Source organism: Suncus etruscus, chromosome X (assembly GCF_024139225.1).
Source record: "Suncus etruscus isolate mSunEtr1 chromosome X, mSunEtr1.pri.cur, whole genome shotgun sequence".
Lineage (NCBI taxonomy): Eukaryota > Metazoa > Chordata > Mammalia > Eulipotyphla > Soricidae > Suncus > Suncus etruscus.
The window spans coordinates 115,654,120-115,671,289 of NC_064868.1; the positions used below are offsets into that span (position 1 = coordinate 115,654,120).

General features: G+C 38.7%; 1 protein-coding gene across 1 annotated transcript; it reads right to left on the reverse strand.

Annotated features, from left to right (window-relative positions):
* Positions 1 to 824: 824 nt before the first annotated feature.
* LOC125999097 (E3 ubiquitin-protein ligase RNF8-like) lies at positions 825 to 2,279 on the reverse strand. The gene has a single exon (XM_049767084.1). The coding sequence runs from the start codon at positions 2,277 to 2,279 to the stop codon at positions 837 to 839; it is 1,443 nt and encodes a 480-aa protein (XP_049623041.1). The 3' UTR covers positions 825 to 836.
* Positions 2,280 to 17,170: the final 14,891 nt, after the last annotated feature.

Below are 17,170 nucleotides of genomic sequence, written 5' to 3' on the forward strand. Positions count from 1 at the left end.
TTTACCTAGGCAAAAGCCTGGATATCTCTGAGCTATGGAGACAGCCATCACACTTATTTAAAAGACTTATATTGGATCACGTGGCTTTTTGAGTACGCTACGTGTGGTAATAAGGATCTTAGAAGTGCATAAGATCCTCCATTTTGTTAATGTTTAAAGACATATAACAGTGTTGCCATATGCCTAGAAAATGGGTTTTTACCTTATCCCAAGATTGAGATTTATTGTAAGGGGTGATGCATATATACTTATATTCTGCATGCCTTGAGTAGATATATGAAATGAGGTTCTGCTTTTCATTTTCAAGCCAAATGACTGTGTCCTATAAAGCATCGATTTATCAAATTGTTTAGTGTAAAGTTTTATAATATCAGAAGTCTCAGAGCGATAGCACAGCGGTACCGCGCTTGTCTTACATGTGGCCAATACAGATCAGATCCCAGTTCAAATCTTGGCATCTCATATGTTCCCCGAGCCTGTCAGGAGTTACTTCTGAGAGCAGAGCCAGGAGAAACCACTGAGCACTGCTGGGTGTGACCCCAAAACAAACAAAAACAAAAGAAAACAAAACAATAAAAAGAAGTCTCATAGCCAGGGAGATCAATGCTTCTTAATCTCCCTTTAACAATAACTAAGGCTAACATATATGGATTGGAATGATTAATTTTCATTTTATTTTATTTTATTTTTTTATTTTCAAGAAATGACATTTTGCTTTCCAAAGAAGAGTTGTACCATCCTCTCAGACGTTGCTTCAGTGCTGCCACAAGGGTACAAATCACTGGTCTAAAACAAATGTTGAGAAGTGCGTCTGAGATGTCTCTGGAGCTTGGACTTCAAGATGGTCTCCCTGCTCCTTTTCGTTCCCTAGTGAGAGCAGCTCGCCGTTCTTTCACTTCTGAGCTCAGATTTTCTACCATTTTATCAATGCAGTTATCCAGAACTAGGGTATAGGTTTTGGACTCGATATCCTTCCGACAAATGGGGCATTCTGCCTTCCGCTTCATCCAGTCATTGATACAGTAGGAGCAGAAACTGTGGGCACAGTTCAAGGTGACAGCCTCTATGAAGTATTCTGAGCAAATAATACACTGGAGCTCATTATTTAGCACGTCATTCACGTGGCTAAGAACTTCCTCCATCTTTGCCTGCACCTTCTCCTTCTCTTCCTTGGTCTGCTCCAATTCTTTGTTCTTGGCTTGAATGATTGCTTCGAAGTCCTTCTTGCTACGATTTAGTTCTTCCATTAGAGAATGATACTCCTGCAGAGTTTGGACCAGCTGTTGCTTCAGGTGCTCTTTTCCTTGCTCTTTTTCCAAATTCTGGAGATGCTCGTCCTTCTCCTGGAAAGTCTTCTCTAGCTGCTCTGCTTGGGCCTGCTGCTGGACCTGCTCTGCACACAGCTGCGACTGTAAGTCCTTCAGTTCCTGCTCCATTTTCTCCATTTCCTTTGCATTCCCTTTTTGGGTCTGCCTTTTCACATTCAAAACAGCCATCAGTTTTTCCTGCATCTGTGTTTTCACCTTCAGAATCCTGGACACGGTCATCTTCAACAGCTCTAAGTTGCTCTGAGATGCTGAAGAGTTTGAGGCTTTGGGCTTCTTAGGTGGCTCCATGACTTCCGTGGGGCCAGGGCAAGTTTGCTTTCCTCTGACCATCTCACTAGGCTCGAGGGAAGTCTGCTTAGCATCGGCACATCCAGAAGATGAACTAGTCACTGCCCCTTTCCCAGGGGTCTTCACAGGACACTCAGGTTCGCAGGACACTTTGCTGATTTTAGATATTGAATGTGAAGGGCCTTCAACTCCAGAGCTCTCTAATCTTTCCAAACTAAATTTCCTTTTAGTTCTCATCTGGTCACTCTTTGGGGCAAGACAGGGATACAACCTCTCCCAGTCTTCTTCAGCAACCTCATATTCATATTCTGCATGTTCCTTGTGTTCTAGAGGCACCCCGAGCTGAATATGGTCTCCCTTGTGGATAGAATAGAACTTTAAAGGTACTAGACGTTCTTTGTTTAACCAAACACCATTCACACTCTTGTTATCCATAATTGTCCACTGCCCCTCGGCATTCTGCTTCAAAACACAGTGGTTTCGAGATATCATCCGATGACAGATTTTTGATACGAGCTGGTACGTGACTCCAAGTCCTCGGCCTATAGTCACCTCGCGGCCGTCCTCCAGCAGCAGCCACTGGGAGTCCATGCCCACCCGCTGCAGGCACCAGGTCCGGGTCTGGGCAGAGCCCCCCGCGACCACAGGGCCCGGTTCCCCCATGGCCCCTTGGCCCTGGCGGCTGTCAGCACCGACAGAGACCCGGGCCAGCCGCCCAGCGCCTGCGGGGCCCCTCGCCTGTGCCGTTACCAAGCAGCAGGCAGGAGCAATTGTTACACGCTGGCTGCATTCGATGCGGACCTGCTGGGCATTCGGGCCCGCCTGCTTGTGGAGCTGCTGCGCCTGCGCAGGAGGGCTCGGGCCGCCATCTTCGGAATAATTAATTTTCTTAGAAGAATGTAGAAGATATATCCATTCCACTTGCTAGAGACAAGTGCTATTAAATAGTTCTAATGTTATGTTTGTAGGATGGTGCTATGTCCCCTTTTTTCCTGAATGCCTCATGGATAGGCAACCACAAAACTTTGTGATGTGCCTGTCAAAGTAGCATGGGAGATGAGGGAGTTGGAGGATGGGAACACTGTGGAGAGAAGTTGACACTGGTGGTGAGACCAGTGTTGAAATAGTATATGCCGAAAACTCAACTATCAATAACTCTGGAAATCACAGTTCTTTAATTAAATCCAAATTTAATTAAATCCAAAATAAAATAAAATTCACAAAATAAAATTAAATTCACTTTAATTAAATCCAAAGTTTAATTAAATCCAAAATAAAATAAAATCACAGGTCTAATATCAAATGAGGCTCTACAAATCAAAAGAGAATTATGGGCTATAGCACACAATAAAATAAACACAACACCAAGAATACTGTACCCAGCTAAATTATCACTCAGATTGAAAAAAATATATGTATTAGCTTCAGGGACAGGCAACAGATAAGGGAATTCATAGTCTTGAAACCAGTTTGGTAAGAAGCAGCAAGGAGGTTCTTGAAAAGACAAAACGTCACAGTATTTTGCCATGGAGTATGGCATTTATTGCAGGTGCTTATGGTTCCCTTCTATTGGATTAAAAAAGTTTTATTATCTCTAGCTTATTAAGTAAATTTATGATTTTCAGCAATGAAATACTTCATTTATACATACTGTTCTATCTACTTAGATGATTTTATAGCATTGATAAATAATTATTGTAATATTTTATTAATGGATACATTAAAACATTATCTATAATGTTTTCTAACAACACAAAGTTAATATTCCCATTTTAGGATAAAATACACCTGTATACTTTACTAAGTCTATTCAAAATTTCCCTTAGAATTTCCTAAATTCTCCTCTTTGTATTATTACTAAATGGTACATTTTAAATATATTAGCATAGAATTATTCATACAATTTATTTAATTTAGGGGGCCCACACCCAGTGACACTCAGGGGTTACTCCTGGCTCTTAAATCGCTCCTGGCCTGGGGGACAAGGGATTGAACCGAGGTCCATCCTGGGTCAGCTGCGTACAAGGCAAATGCCCTACCACTGCACTACCACTCCGGCCCCCATAGTATTTATTTTTAAATTAATATCTGTAAAAGGAGAATGGAAAATAATTTTTAAAAATTAATCAACTTCTTTATTTATAATTTTGTGGAATTTTAAAAGTCTAACATAATTTATCTACACATAAAGTGTTAGTACCTACACAATAAATTTAAAGACACTCTCCCATACGTGAGATATAAAAATCATAGTAAGAGAACAAAAGTAGCCTAAGTCAATGGAACTCAATATCTTGTCTATAGCACTGAGTTTAAGTAAAAGGGTAGAAAAGAACCCTTACAACACTAGTGGAGGAAGGTTGGTGCTCTGATGATCGATGTGCTATTAAAACAATGCATGCTAAAATATGGAATAAACAGTATTGTAAATCCTGGTAAATCAACTAAAATGGTAAAAAAAAAATAAAGAATTAAGTTAAGAACTCTTTCCCTTTGTTTTCATGTCACAGTCTTCCCTTCCAGTACAATATCTATTGCCTTATGATTTTTGCCAAAACAGCCACAAATGCTAGTTAAAACATAACACATGTCACACTTAGGAGCCCCTCTTTAAAACTATAAGTTTTTGTTCATTTTTAAAAATAAAGCTTCACAAACAGAAATTAATGGGAAGATTGAAATAAAAGGAGTTAAAGAAAATTTGATTGGATGAGAGGAATTAACTATCAAAATAAGTCCCGTACCACAATCCCTGTATGATAAATTAGTGTATTATATTGTCAACAAAATTATCTAAGTAAAAAAAGGACTTTTAAAGGTATTAGAGAGTTTCTTAAGTCTATCAAAAGTATGAAATATTTGAAACAAATTGATTTGTTATTTGTTGCAGAGTTCTTTACAGACTGATCCTAAATCCTCCAGAAATGTTTCCCCAACCAATTTGTCAAGAACCTATTTTCATAGGATTTTGATTTCATGGAGTTAATATCTAGGGAAGAGAAAGTATTTATTTGTCAGTTTGTGGTAGGTATGATTTCTGAGTGGTTTAAAGCAGTGTTTCCCAAAATGGACAATATGACCCCCTGCAAAGCACCAGGAGATACTGGGCATCAGTTGTAGTTTCAGGTATAATTGGGGTCATTTTTGTTAGTTTATTTAAAGAAGGTATATTTCCAAGGGGCTTCCTAGTGGTTATTTCTTTGCAAAGTGGGAAGTAGGACAAATTAGTTTGGGAACCTCTGATCTAAAACATTTTCATATTCAAAAGCAGATTTCCAGGTGGTATTTTTCCAATTCTCAATGATTCTTAATGAGGGGGAGAGGGAGGGAATGATAGTACAGCATGTAGCATGTTTGTCTTGTATGCAGCCGACCTGGGTTCAATCTTCAACGTCCCATGTATCTGTCCCTGGGCACCAGCTGCAGTTATTATTGAGGGCAGAGACAGAAGTAACCATGAGTACTGTGGGGCAGAGCCCACCACCAACAACAAAATAAAAACAAAAATAAATAAGAGTCTCAATGTATATCAGTTTCACTTTGGGGATTCCAGAGTTTACTGAATCACAAAAGGAAATTGTTGGTTTTATTTTTTTGTCCAATGTTGTCCAGGAATTATGCAAGTGTTTGCATACAACTAAAAGTTATAATATACCAACTTGAATGGATGTCTCAAACTCTAACAAAATCATCGATTACGGTTCAAAACTCAGAAACTCACAACCAGTTTTGTTGAAAAAAATAGAGTGAGTTTCACAGAATGAGCCTCATGAACTAAGCACACAAAGCACCATGAAATAAGCCCATGTGTGAAGCCCGGGTTTGATTTCCAGCCCCATGTGGTCCTCAAGTACGGCCAGTAGTAAGCCCTGAGCATTATCCAGGATTAGTAGCCACTGAGTATCACCAGATATGGCCTAAATCCTAACAAAGAAACCTAGTGTGACTTGCAAACAAAAATTATGAGACCTGTGAAATTTTGTCTGAAAATACTTTACTTCCACTGCCTGATCCAAGTGGATGTACTTGTAGCCATGTTCCATATGAAATCTTTTCTCTTCTCAGAAATCCTGAAGTAAGTCAAAAGAAGCTGGAGAGATTTCCCAGAAGAAATTTGCTACTCTTATAAAACTGGGCAATTTAGATGGACTTTCACCGCATAAGTGGACTTATTCAAGTGCTGCTAATAAAGAAATCCTAAATATATTCATGTTTCCCATAGGAAACCAACTCCTCCAAAATTGGCTATAATTCCCACAAGAGTTGAAACTGAAATTGTCTTGAAGAATGATATTGATATTGAACTCAATTGAAGAGAGGTACTATATTGAACTTATCATTTTCAGACTTCCTTGCTATACTATTTGTTAATAGATACTCGGCAACTAAAAATTCATATTGCACTAGAAAAAAAGTTGTTTGTTATACCTTTTATGTTCTATACTTTCAAAAAAGGTCACATGTATTTTACCTACTCTAAATCATACTACCAATACAGAGACAAACTATACATATAAATATAATCACATTGATATTGATAGACTAAATATTGATAGAATAAAATCAGTACCATATCCATCACTAATGTTTTATAACATCAACATAAAATAACCAATATGCACACCAAGATATGCAATTCCAAGATTTGGCATAAAATATGTTTTTAAGTAATCTTTATTTTTGACCAAAGTGGATTACAAATATTTCACAGTAATATTTTAGGTACATAATGATTTTAAATAATTTTTATTTTTACCAAAGAATATACGTTGTGTTAACAAGTTTACTTTGAAGGATAGTTTAAGAAAGCATCTAATTAATAGAAAATATCAATCTGGCATTTATAGAGACTCAAGAGCACAGATTTTATGGCAATGTATCCCACTTTGGAATATTAGGGTTTTTTTTTTATCAATTGGCTGTTTCTTTATGTTCCATATGAGTGTGCCAATACAATATTTATCACTCTCTCTGACTCATTTTTCCCAGCATGACATGTAACAGTTCCATCCAAATCACAGAAAACTGAAGGTTTTCATCTTTTCTCGAGCAGTATTCCATTGTATGTATACCACAGTTTCTTTTTATACTCACATGTTGTTGGGCACTTGGGTTATTTCCATATTTAAACAATTTTGAATAGCAGTGTAAAAAAAACAGGAGTGGAATTATCTTTTCAAATTAATGTTTTATGCTCTAGATTCTAAAGTTTCCCAGTCCTGATATGGATGCATTCACAAGATTTACCAGATAATAAATACTTCATTAACTACTACTATAATATAACTACAGTCCAAGATGAAAAAGAGGCTGTAAGTTGAATTTCTTCTCTGGATGTAAAAAAAAAAAATACTATAAGCGTGTACACTGAACTCTGGAAATTGAAGCAGGGAAGAATTTGTCATCCGAAAATATTTCTCTTTGACACATGGATTATTTTGAACTGCCTATTTTTACGAAGGAACATATATGTAACTAGAGAATATACTGAGTTAAGTGAGTTAGAAACAAAGGGTTAAATACCATAAGACTTGAATCATCTTGTATCTTTTCTCACTTTTACTTCTCAGCTACCTCATTCCTAGAGCAATGCTTAAGGAAGCCCAACGGACCACTGGTGTTCAGGTGGCTCACTCAGAAAATGGAAAACAAAGTAACAAAAATAAACAAGTCCATGTTTCTAGCAAAAAAAAATTGAGGGGAAAATAAAGTAGATGGTACCAGGAGCAAACAATCACAGGAACATTGAGTGGAAATAAAAATTGATAAGACCCAAATACCAAACCCAAAGTCAACAACAATAGAATCAAAATAATCCAATCTACAACAAGCAATACACAAAGGGGACCTGTTACACTAGCAGTTCGGGGACTTGGGGGGGTATGTGATGCATGCTGGGGACAGGGGTGGAGGGAGAACAACACTGGTTGTGGGAATGGCCCTCATTCACTATCACTATGTACCTTAAATGTAACTATGAAAGACTTGTAATTCACATTGGTCATAATAAAAATTATTTAAAAAAAGAAACAAAGGGATAAATACAGAAGGATCTCTTCATATGTGTGACAATGATACACTACAAGGTAGCAAAAAAAAAAACTCAAAAGCAACACAAATAAGAAAATGGATCCACAAAACTGAATTTGTGGCAGGTTGGTAGATTGAAAGGGAGGGGCACTGGCATCCTGGGGTCAGGGAGGTGGGCATAGTAGTAAAATGTGTGTGACTGGACTTATATTAAGTATATTGTCAATCACAAAATCTCAATCAAAATCATAAAATACCCCCCAAAAGGATCAAATGAGTTATAAAAACCCTTTTGGAAGATATGAGACAACTTCACTTATCTCCCTCACTCAGTAACAGAAAAAGGAGGCTGAATAAATTAATATTTTTAGTATGGAAAAGGCATGAAGAAATCCAGATATAAACCATCTTTACTTACTATATCATTTGTTTGATACCTTCCATAACCACCACCACCCCCTCCAAATCCGCAACATCTTTGGGCTGAAAACAGTATTTGTATTAAGGCTTGAGCCATTTCAGGAGTTACTCAATTTCCTGGGTCTCTTCAATATATAAATAAGGTAGGCTTCGTGTTCTTAGATGTTCATTTATTGGAACTAGAGAGAGAATATAGCAGATAAGGAGTTTGCCATGCTTTTAGCACTGGAGTAAGCCCTGATCACAGTCAGGTAACCCCAAAACGAATAAATAATAATAATAAACTTCTATTTGCTTTTAATGTTAGTGTGCCATTTATTATAAAAGTGTTTTAGTAAAGAACATATAATATTAAAGGGAATTTTTCTCCCTTATATATATTTCAATATGTGTACTTCATTGAGTGATGAGGCTTTCATAGGAGTTAATGGGAATGCGTGTCATTGTGCTTTACAAGTAGTCAAAATTATTTTGGAAGATGGGTGATTACTGAAGGGCTCTGTTTATTTAGTAACTGTAGTGTTGCCATTATGATCGATGAAAACTCAGAAAAATTTCTAAGCCTTAATAAAAATCAATTAAAAATTAGATTATCAGAATCCAGTGTTTAACTACACATTTTGCATAAATTGAATGAAGTGTCAAAAAGAAAATAATAGGGCCCGGAGAGATAGCACAGTGGCGTTTGCCTTGCAAGCAGCTGATCCAGGACCTAAGGTGGTTGGTTTGAATCCCGGTGTCCCATATGGTCCCCTGTGCCTGCCAGGAGCTATTTCTGAGCAGATAGCCAGGAGTAACCCCTGAGCGCCGCCGGGTGTGGCCCAAAAACAAAAACAAAAACAAACAAAAAAAAGTAAATAATACTCAAATAGTTAATTTAAAAGCATAAACAGTGAAGATATACTAAGGTTTATAAAATTAACATAAAATGAAGAGTGATTTCTACTGCTCATTAAGAATCTGTTTCAGAAGGGAGCCCTGTCCTACTCTTTTCTGTCTTTCCTGAACTCTGGAAGCTCTCTTCAGAGCCCTGGGAAGGGAACCCCAAAGAAACTACATTCAGAAGCTACCCAGCGAGCCAGGGAGTGAGTAAGAAATGGCTGGATGTGGGGGTTTCCAGGCAGAGTGCTGATTGCTCTACCTGCAGAGTCTCCACCCGGCTGTGCTTCTTCTGAGGAAACTGAGCACCTGAAGGGAGCCCTGTCCTACCCTTCTCTGTCTTTCCTGAACTCTGCAAGCTCTCCTCAGAGCCCTGGGAAGTGAACCCCAAAGAAACTACATTTGGAAGCTACCCAGCGAGCCAGGGAGTGAGTAAGAATTGGCTGGATGTGGGGGTTTCCAGGCAGAGTGCTGATTGCTCTACCTGCAGAGTCTCCACCCGGCTGTGCTTCTTCTGAGGAAACTGAGCACCTGAAGGGAGCCCTGTCCTACCCTTCTCTGTCTTTCCTGAACTCTGGAAGCTCTCCTCAGAGCCCTGGGAAGTGAACCCCAAAGAAACTACATTTGGAAGCTACACAGCGAGCCAGAAACTGAGCACCTGAAGGGAGCCCTGTCCTACTCTTCTGTCTTTCCTGAACTCTGGAAGGTCTCCTCAGAGCCCTGGGAAGCGAACCCCAAAGAAACTACATTCAGAAGCTACCCAGCGAGCCAGTGACTCTCCTCAGAGTCCTGGGAAGTGAACCCCAAAAATACAGCATTCTGAAGCTGCCCAGCGAGCGAGTGAAAACTACGCCTGACCAGTGGGGCCCGACTGTGAAAAACTGTGAGTGCTGTCTGTGTGTGGCTCTCTGCTATCCTGTTGCATGAACCTCCTGAGAGTGGGCTGAAAAGAGGCTACAAAAGGCACTTAGCTCCACTTCGCTATGCAGCCGTGCGCTCTTTCTAAAAAAAGACACCATCACAAGAAGAAAAAAACCACACTAAGAACTGTGCTGGATCACAGAAGCAAGAATTTCTCTCCAGACTGTCTTCTCTGCTGCGTGCTCGGGCCTAAGATTTGATCCTGTGTGAGGCTTCATCCACGGAGGACTCCCCTACCTTGGAGGCAAGTCGGCCCATCCAAAAAGGTCGGAGCCAGAGAAGTGTGTTGCTTGCATCATATAGCCAATGAATACCACCACAACACGTAGAAAAACCCACAATACAAGTGTGACAATGGGGAAACAACGCAGGCCAGCATCAGACATAGAGAATGAAGATGACAATTCTGATGACCAGTTAACGACCAACCAACTAATCAATTTCTCAGATAAGGACTTTAGAGTAGCAATATGGAATATGCTCAAAGAATTCAAAGAAACCATGAATAGAGTAGAACAGAACACTAATAAGAATCAAGAAAATATGAATACAGAAATCATAAAACTCCAAACTGAAATAACATGTCAACTAACAGGCCTGAAAAGATCAGTAAACGAAGTGAATGACAAAATGGATAAGCTCGGGGACAGGGTATCAGAAGCTGAGAATAGACTTGGTGCTGTGGAAGATGAGATACATAACAATTCCATACAACAGGAGAGATTGGAAAAAAACTTAAAACAAATGAACAGACAATGGAAAAATTAGTCAAAGAATGGGAACAGATGAAAATAGAGGTCTATGATAAGATCAACAGAAACAACTTAAGAATCATTGGAGTCCCAGAGACCCAGGAAGAAAATTTCCAGGAAGAATCAACGGTCAAGAACATCATTAAAGAGAAACTCCCAGAGCTAAAGAATATATGTGTTCAAATCCTGCATGCTCGAAGAGTACCAACCGAAAGAGACCCAAGAAAAACCACCCCAAGACACATCCTAGTCACAATGACAAATCCCACAGATAGAGACAGAATTCTGAAAACAGCAAGATCAAAAGGGGAAATTACATTCAAGCAAGCATCCTTGAGATTTACAACAGACCTGTCACCAGAAACACTCAATGCCAGAAAGCAGTGGTGGGATATTGTGACAAGACTGAATGAAATGAATGCTTCACCTAGAATACTGAACCCAGCAAAACTCACTTTCCGGTTTGACGAAAGAATACATGGTTTCACAGACAAAAAACAGCTCAGAAACTTTACAGGCTCAAAACCAATCTTAAGAGAAAAACTGAAAGACCTCATTTAAAACAAGACTAACCAAAAGACACACCAAATTTTGATATAAAGATGGCATTAAATCCCAGGACAATTCTTTCTCTCAACGTCAATGGACTAAATGCACGAGTTAAGAGACACAGAGTGGCTAAATGGATCAAAAAACTCAATCCAACCTTCTGCTGTGCCACATCTCACTCAGAAAGGACACACACCAATAAGTGTAGTGTTCTCCTGAAAAGGAATTATTTGCCAAAAAGGCCCGCTTAGAGCAGTCAAAATCACTTGACCCTTTGCGTGGATGGTTTGACAATAATTCTAATATGTGGCTGTAACTATCTCTCTCTTTATTTTTAACCAATATTAGAAATCAGGCCTTAGTAATTTCTTCCTACAACAAAGGAGAGCAATCAATCCAGCCAAAAGTCTCCCAGTTAACAGCTCCCTGTAATTTTTGCTACCTTGGCGCCTAAATCAGGTTTTTCCATAACTTAACTCAAAACAAAGTAATTTTCAGTTTTCCCCCGAAACTCTGAAACATTCCTCACATTCCAACTTCCCTAATAATTACCTTTTCCTTCTGTTTTACCCAATACAAAGCGAACCCAAAACAAGCTGCCTTTTCACCTTCAGTATCAGCTCTTTAATATGCTAATCTAAGCCAGAGGCCTTCTTTCTATCCCAGTTTCTTTGATGTCTAGAATTTGCACCCGCTTTTCCCTGCCTCTACCTTTTAAAAGCTGCCAGCTTAAAAATAAAATTGTCTTCGTTCTTTGAAACGTGAGTCCCCATACTATCTGTGTGGTTTCATTCATTTCTACAATATATTTCCGTGATTCGCCATTCCGCGTGCCCACCTTTTCCCCATGGAATTTTTCCCGAACTCCACGAAGAACCTGTTTGCAGGTGCTGAAGACTGCAAACAAAATTTGGCTCACAGCGCTGCTGCCTACAAGAAACGCACCTGAATAGTCAGAACAAACATAGACTCAAAATAAAAGGCTGGAGAAAAGTTATCCAAGCAACAACACCCATAAAAAAGATGGAGTAGCCATACTATTATCAGATAATGCAAACTTTATACTCAGGAAGGTTGTAAGGGACAAAAATGGACATTTTATATTAATCAAGGGGTATGTAGAGCAGGAAGAAATAACTCTCCTAAACATATATGCACCAAATGAGGGGCCAGCAAAATACTTAAAACAACTGTTGACAAATCTGAAAAACAATATCAATAACAACACAATAATTGTGGGGACCTCAACACTGCTTTGTCAACACTGGATAGGTCAACCAGACTGAAACCCAACAAGAATATACTAGACCTGAGGAGAGAAATGGAAGAAAGAGGCCTAGTGGATATATATAGGACACTCCATCCCCAGAAACCTGGATACACATTCTTCTCCAATGTACATGGGACATTCTCCAGGATAGACTACATGCTGGCACATAAAACATACCTCCATAAGATCAAGAGGAAAGAAATTTTGCAGACTACCTTTGCTGACCACAAGGCTCTGAAATTATTTGTGAACTCCAAAGGGACTCAGAAGAAACACTTTAACACCTGGAAGTTAAACAGCCTCATGCTCAATAACCAGTGGGTCCGAGATGAAATCAAGGAGGAAATCAAAAGGTTCCTGGAAACAAATGACAATAAAGATATAAACTATCAGAACTTATGGGACACAGAAAAAGCAGTACTGAGAGGAAAATTTATAGCTTTGCAAGCACACATCAGGAAGGAAGAAGGAGCTTACCTGAGTAGCTTAATGACACAGCTAATAGAACTAGAAAGTACTCAACAAAAAGACCCAAAAATAGGAAGACAGAAGGAAATAACAAAGCTGAGAGCAGAAATCAACGAAGTGGAAACCCAAAAAACAATCCGAAAGATCAACGAAAGCAGAAGTTGGTTCTTCAAAAAAATAAACAAGATTGATAGACCACTGGCAAAACTAACAAAGAAAGAGAGAGAGAGAAACTTGATAACTCGTATTAGGAATGAAAAAGGAGAGATCACTACTGATATGACAGAGATTCAAAGGGTAATCAGAAACTACTTTGAAAAACTCTATGCCACTAAAAATGAGAACCTGGAAGAAATGGATAAATTCTTGAACTCTTATAATATTCCACGGTTGAAGGAAGAGGATGTAGCATATCTAAACACCCCCATCACCATTGATGAAATAAAAATGGTAATCAAAAGTCTGCCCAAAAACAAAAGCCCAGGCCCAGATGGATTCACTAATTAATTCTTTCAAACTTTCCAAGAGGAACTACTACCAATCCTGGCAAGACTCTCTCATGAAATTGAACAAACGGAAACACTCCCAAACAGCTTTTATGAAGCCAACATCACCCTAATACCTAAACCAGACAGAGATGCTACAAAAAAAGAAAATTACAGACCAATATCGCTGATGAATGCAGATGCAAATATCCTCAACAAAATCCTGGCAAATAGGATTCAATACCTCATTAAGAAGATCATCCACTACGATCAAGTAGGTTTCATCCCAGGAATGCAAGGATGGTTTAACATCCGTAAGTCTATCAACATAATACACAACATCAACAACAAGAAAAATAAAAACCACATGATTATATCAATAGATGCAGAGAAAGCATTTGACAAGGTCCAAAACCCATTCTTGATCAAAACTCTCAGCAAGATGGGAATGGAAGGAACCTTTCTCAATATAGTTAAGGCCATCTACCACAAGCCAGTGGCAAATATTATCCTCAATGGAGAAAAACTAAAAGCCTTCCCTCTAAATTCTGGCACAAGACAAGGCTGTCCTCTCTCACCACTCCTATTCAACATAGCACTGGAAGTATTTGCTATAGCGATTAGGCAAGAAAAAGATATCAAGGGAATCCAGATAGGAAAGGAAGAAGTCAAGCTCTCACCGTTTGCAGATGACATGATGCTCTACTTAGAAAACCCTAAAGACTCTACCAAAAAGCTTCTAGAAACAATAGACTCATATAGCAAGGTGGCAGGCTACAAAATTAACACACAAAAATCAATGGCCTTTCTATACACCAATAGTAATAAGGAAGAAATGGACATTAAGAAAACAACCCCATTCACAATAGTGCCACACAAACTCAAATATCTTGGAATCAACTTGACTAAATATGTGAAGGACCTATACAAAGAAAACTATAAAACTCTGCTCCAAGATATAAGAGAGGACACGCGGAAATGAAAACACACACCCTGCTCATGATTGGCAGGATTAACATCATCAAAATGGCAATACTCCCCAAGGCGTTATACAGATTCAACGCTATCCCTCTAAAGATACCTATGACATTCTTCAAAGAAGTGGATCAGGCACTTTTGAAATTTGCTTGGAAAAATAAACACCCTAGAACAGCTAAAGCAATCATTGGGAAAAAGAATATGGGAGGAATTACTTTCCCCAACTTTAAACTCTACTACAAAGCAATAGTTATCAAAACAGCATGGTATTGGAATAAGGACAGACCCTCAGATCAGTGGAATAGGCTTGAATACTCAGAAAATGTTCCCCAGACATACAATCACCTAATTTTTGATAAAGGAGCAGGAAATCCTAAATGGAGCAAGGAAAGCCTCTTCAACAAGTGGTGTTGGCACAACTGGCTAGCCACTTCTAAAAAATTGAACTTAGACCCCCAGCTAACATCATGTACGAAGGTAAAATCCAAATGGATTAAAGACCTCGATATCAGACCCCAAACCATAAGATATATAGAACAACACATAGGCAAAACTCTCCAGGACATTGAGACTACAGGCATCTTCAAGGAGGAAACTACACTCTCCAAGCAAGTGAAAACAGAGATTAACAGATGGGAATATATTAAGCTGAAAAGCTTCTGCACCTCAAAGGAAATAGTGCCCAGGATACAAGAGCCACCCACTGAGTGGGAGAATCTATTCACCCAATACCCATCAGACAAGGGGCTAATCTCCAAATTATACAAGGCACTGACAGAAATTTACAAGAAAAAAACATCTAATCCCATCAAAAAATGGGGAGAAGAAATGAACAGACACTTTGACAAATAAGAAATACAAATGGCCAAAAGACACATAAAAATGCTCCACATCACTAATCATCAGGGAGATGCAAATCAAAACAACAATGAGATACCACCTCACACCACAGAGAATGGCACACATCACAAAGAATGAGAACAAACAGTGCTGGTGGGGATGTGGAGAGAAAGGAACCCTTATCCATTGCTGGTGGGAATGCCGTCTAGTTCAACCTTTATGGAAAGCAATATGGAGATTCCTCCAAAAACTGGATATCGAGCTCCCATACGACCCAGCTATACCACTGCTAGGAATATACCCTAAGAACACAAAAATACAATACAAAAATCCCTTGCTTACACCTATATTCATTGCAGCACTATTTACCATAGCAAGACTCTGGAAACAACCAAGATGCCCTTCAACAGACGAATGGCTAAAGAAACTGTGGTACATATACACAATGGAATATTATGCAGCTGTCAGGAGAGATGAAGTCATGAAATTTTCCTATACATGGATGTACACGGAATCTATTATGCTGAGTGAAATAAGTCAGAGAGAGAGAGAAAAACGCAGAATGGTCTCACTCATCTATGGGTTTTAAGAAAAATGAAAGACATTCTTGCAATAATAAATTTCAGACACAAAAGAGAAAAGAGCTGGAAGTTCCAGCTCACCTCAGGAAGCTCACCACAAAGAGTGATGAGTTTAGTTAGAGAAATAACTACATTTTGAACTGTCCTAATATTGAGAATGTATGAGGGAAATGTAGAGCCTGTTTAGAGTACAGGTGGGGGTTGGGTGGGGAGGAGGGAGATTTGGGACTTGGGTGATGGGAATGTTGCACTGGTGATCGATGGTGTTCCTTTTATGACTGAAACCCAAACACAATCATGTATGTAATCAAGGTGTTTAAATTAAAAAAAAAAAAGAATATTTCAAACCAAATTTATTTATGAGAAAAAAAAAAGAATCTGTTTCAACCATTAACTATTGGGAGCAATAAACATTTCTCTCAGAAAAAAATATACTAATTTAAATATTCATCCAATTGTAATTCGAATCATTCTTTTATTTTAAATGTGCTAATGATTTGGCATACTTCTAGAGAAAGGTAGAAATGGCAATGTAACTAGTTTTTATGGTTTGTCCTTTTTTTGCTTGTTGGGCCACACCCAGTGATGTTCAGGGGTTACTCCTGGATATGTGCTCAGAAATCGATCCTGGTTTTGAGGACCATATGGGACTCTGGGGATAGAAACCAGGTTCATCGTGGGTCAGCCGTGTGCAAGCCAAACGCCCTATCACTGTGCTATGACTCTAGCCCTAAGAACTAGTTTTTGTTTTTACTAGAAAAGTAGTAACATTTTATGACAGTAAAAATGATAAAGGCAAATAATTACAAATACAATTTAATTTTTACAGTATTGCAAAACAGGAACGAACTTTTCTCTTCCCATTAAGCAGTTTGTTCCAAAATTTCAATTGTAAAATACTATTTCTGTGTCTTTCATGTATATATAAATCTTTTTTTTATACTGCTCTGGATTCACCAAAGTTATGATCTAGCAAAGTAACAAGACTGAAAAGTGATCTTATAAATGTGTGTGTGTGTGTGTGTGTGTGTGTGTGTGTGTGTGTGTGGGCGTGTGGGCATGCGGGTTCATGGGCATGCACTCTGCCAGGATTGAACCTGTGGCCTCACCCATGCAAGCAGTGCTCTACTCTTTCACTGTATCTTCAGCTCCTCAGAGTGATCAAGGATTTGGTTTAGCAGTAAAGCACACACCTTGCATTGTATATGACCCTGAGTTGATCCCTGGCACCACCAAAAATGACTGAATGAATGAAGAGAAACTTCTGTGTATTGTATAGTGGTTGGGGATGATCTCAAAGGTTTCAATCATTAGAACTGCACTTTCTTTTTTTTGTAGAAATTTGATATTATTTTAATTAATTTATTTTTTATTTTATTTA

Bases quoted from the DNA above. Each gene is read 5' to 3' on its own strand.
- LOC125999097 (XM_049767084.1), bottom strand. From the start codon at position 2,279: ATGGGGGAACCGGGCCCTGTGGTCGCGGGGGGCTCTGCCCAGACCCGG.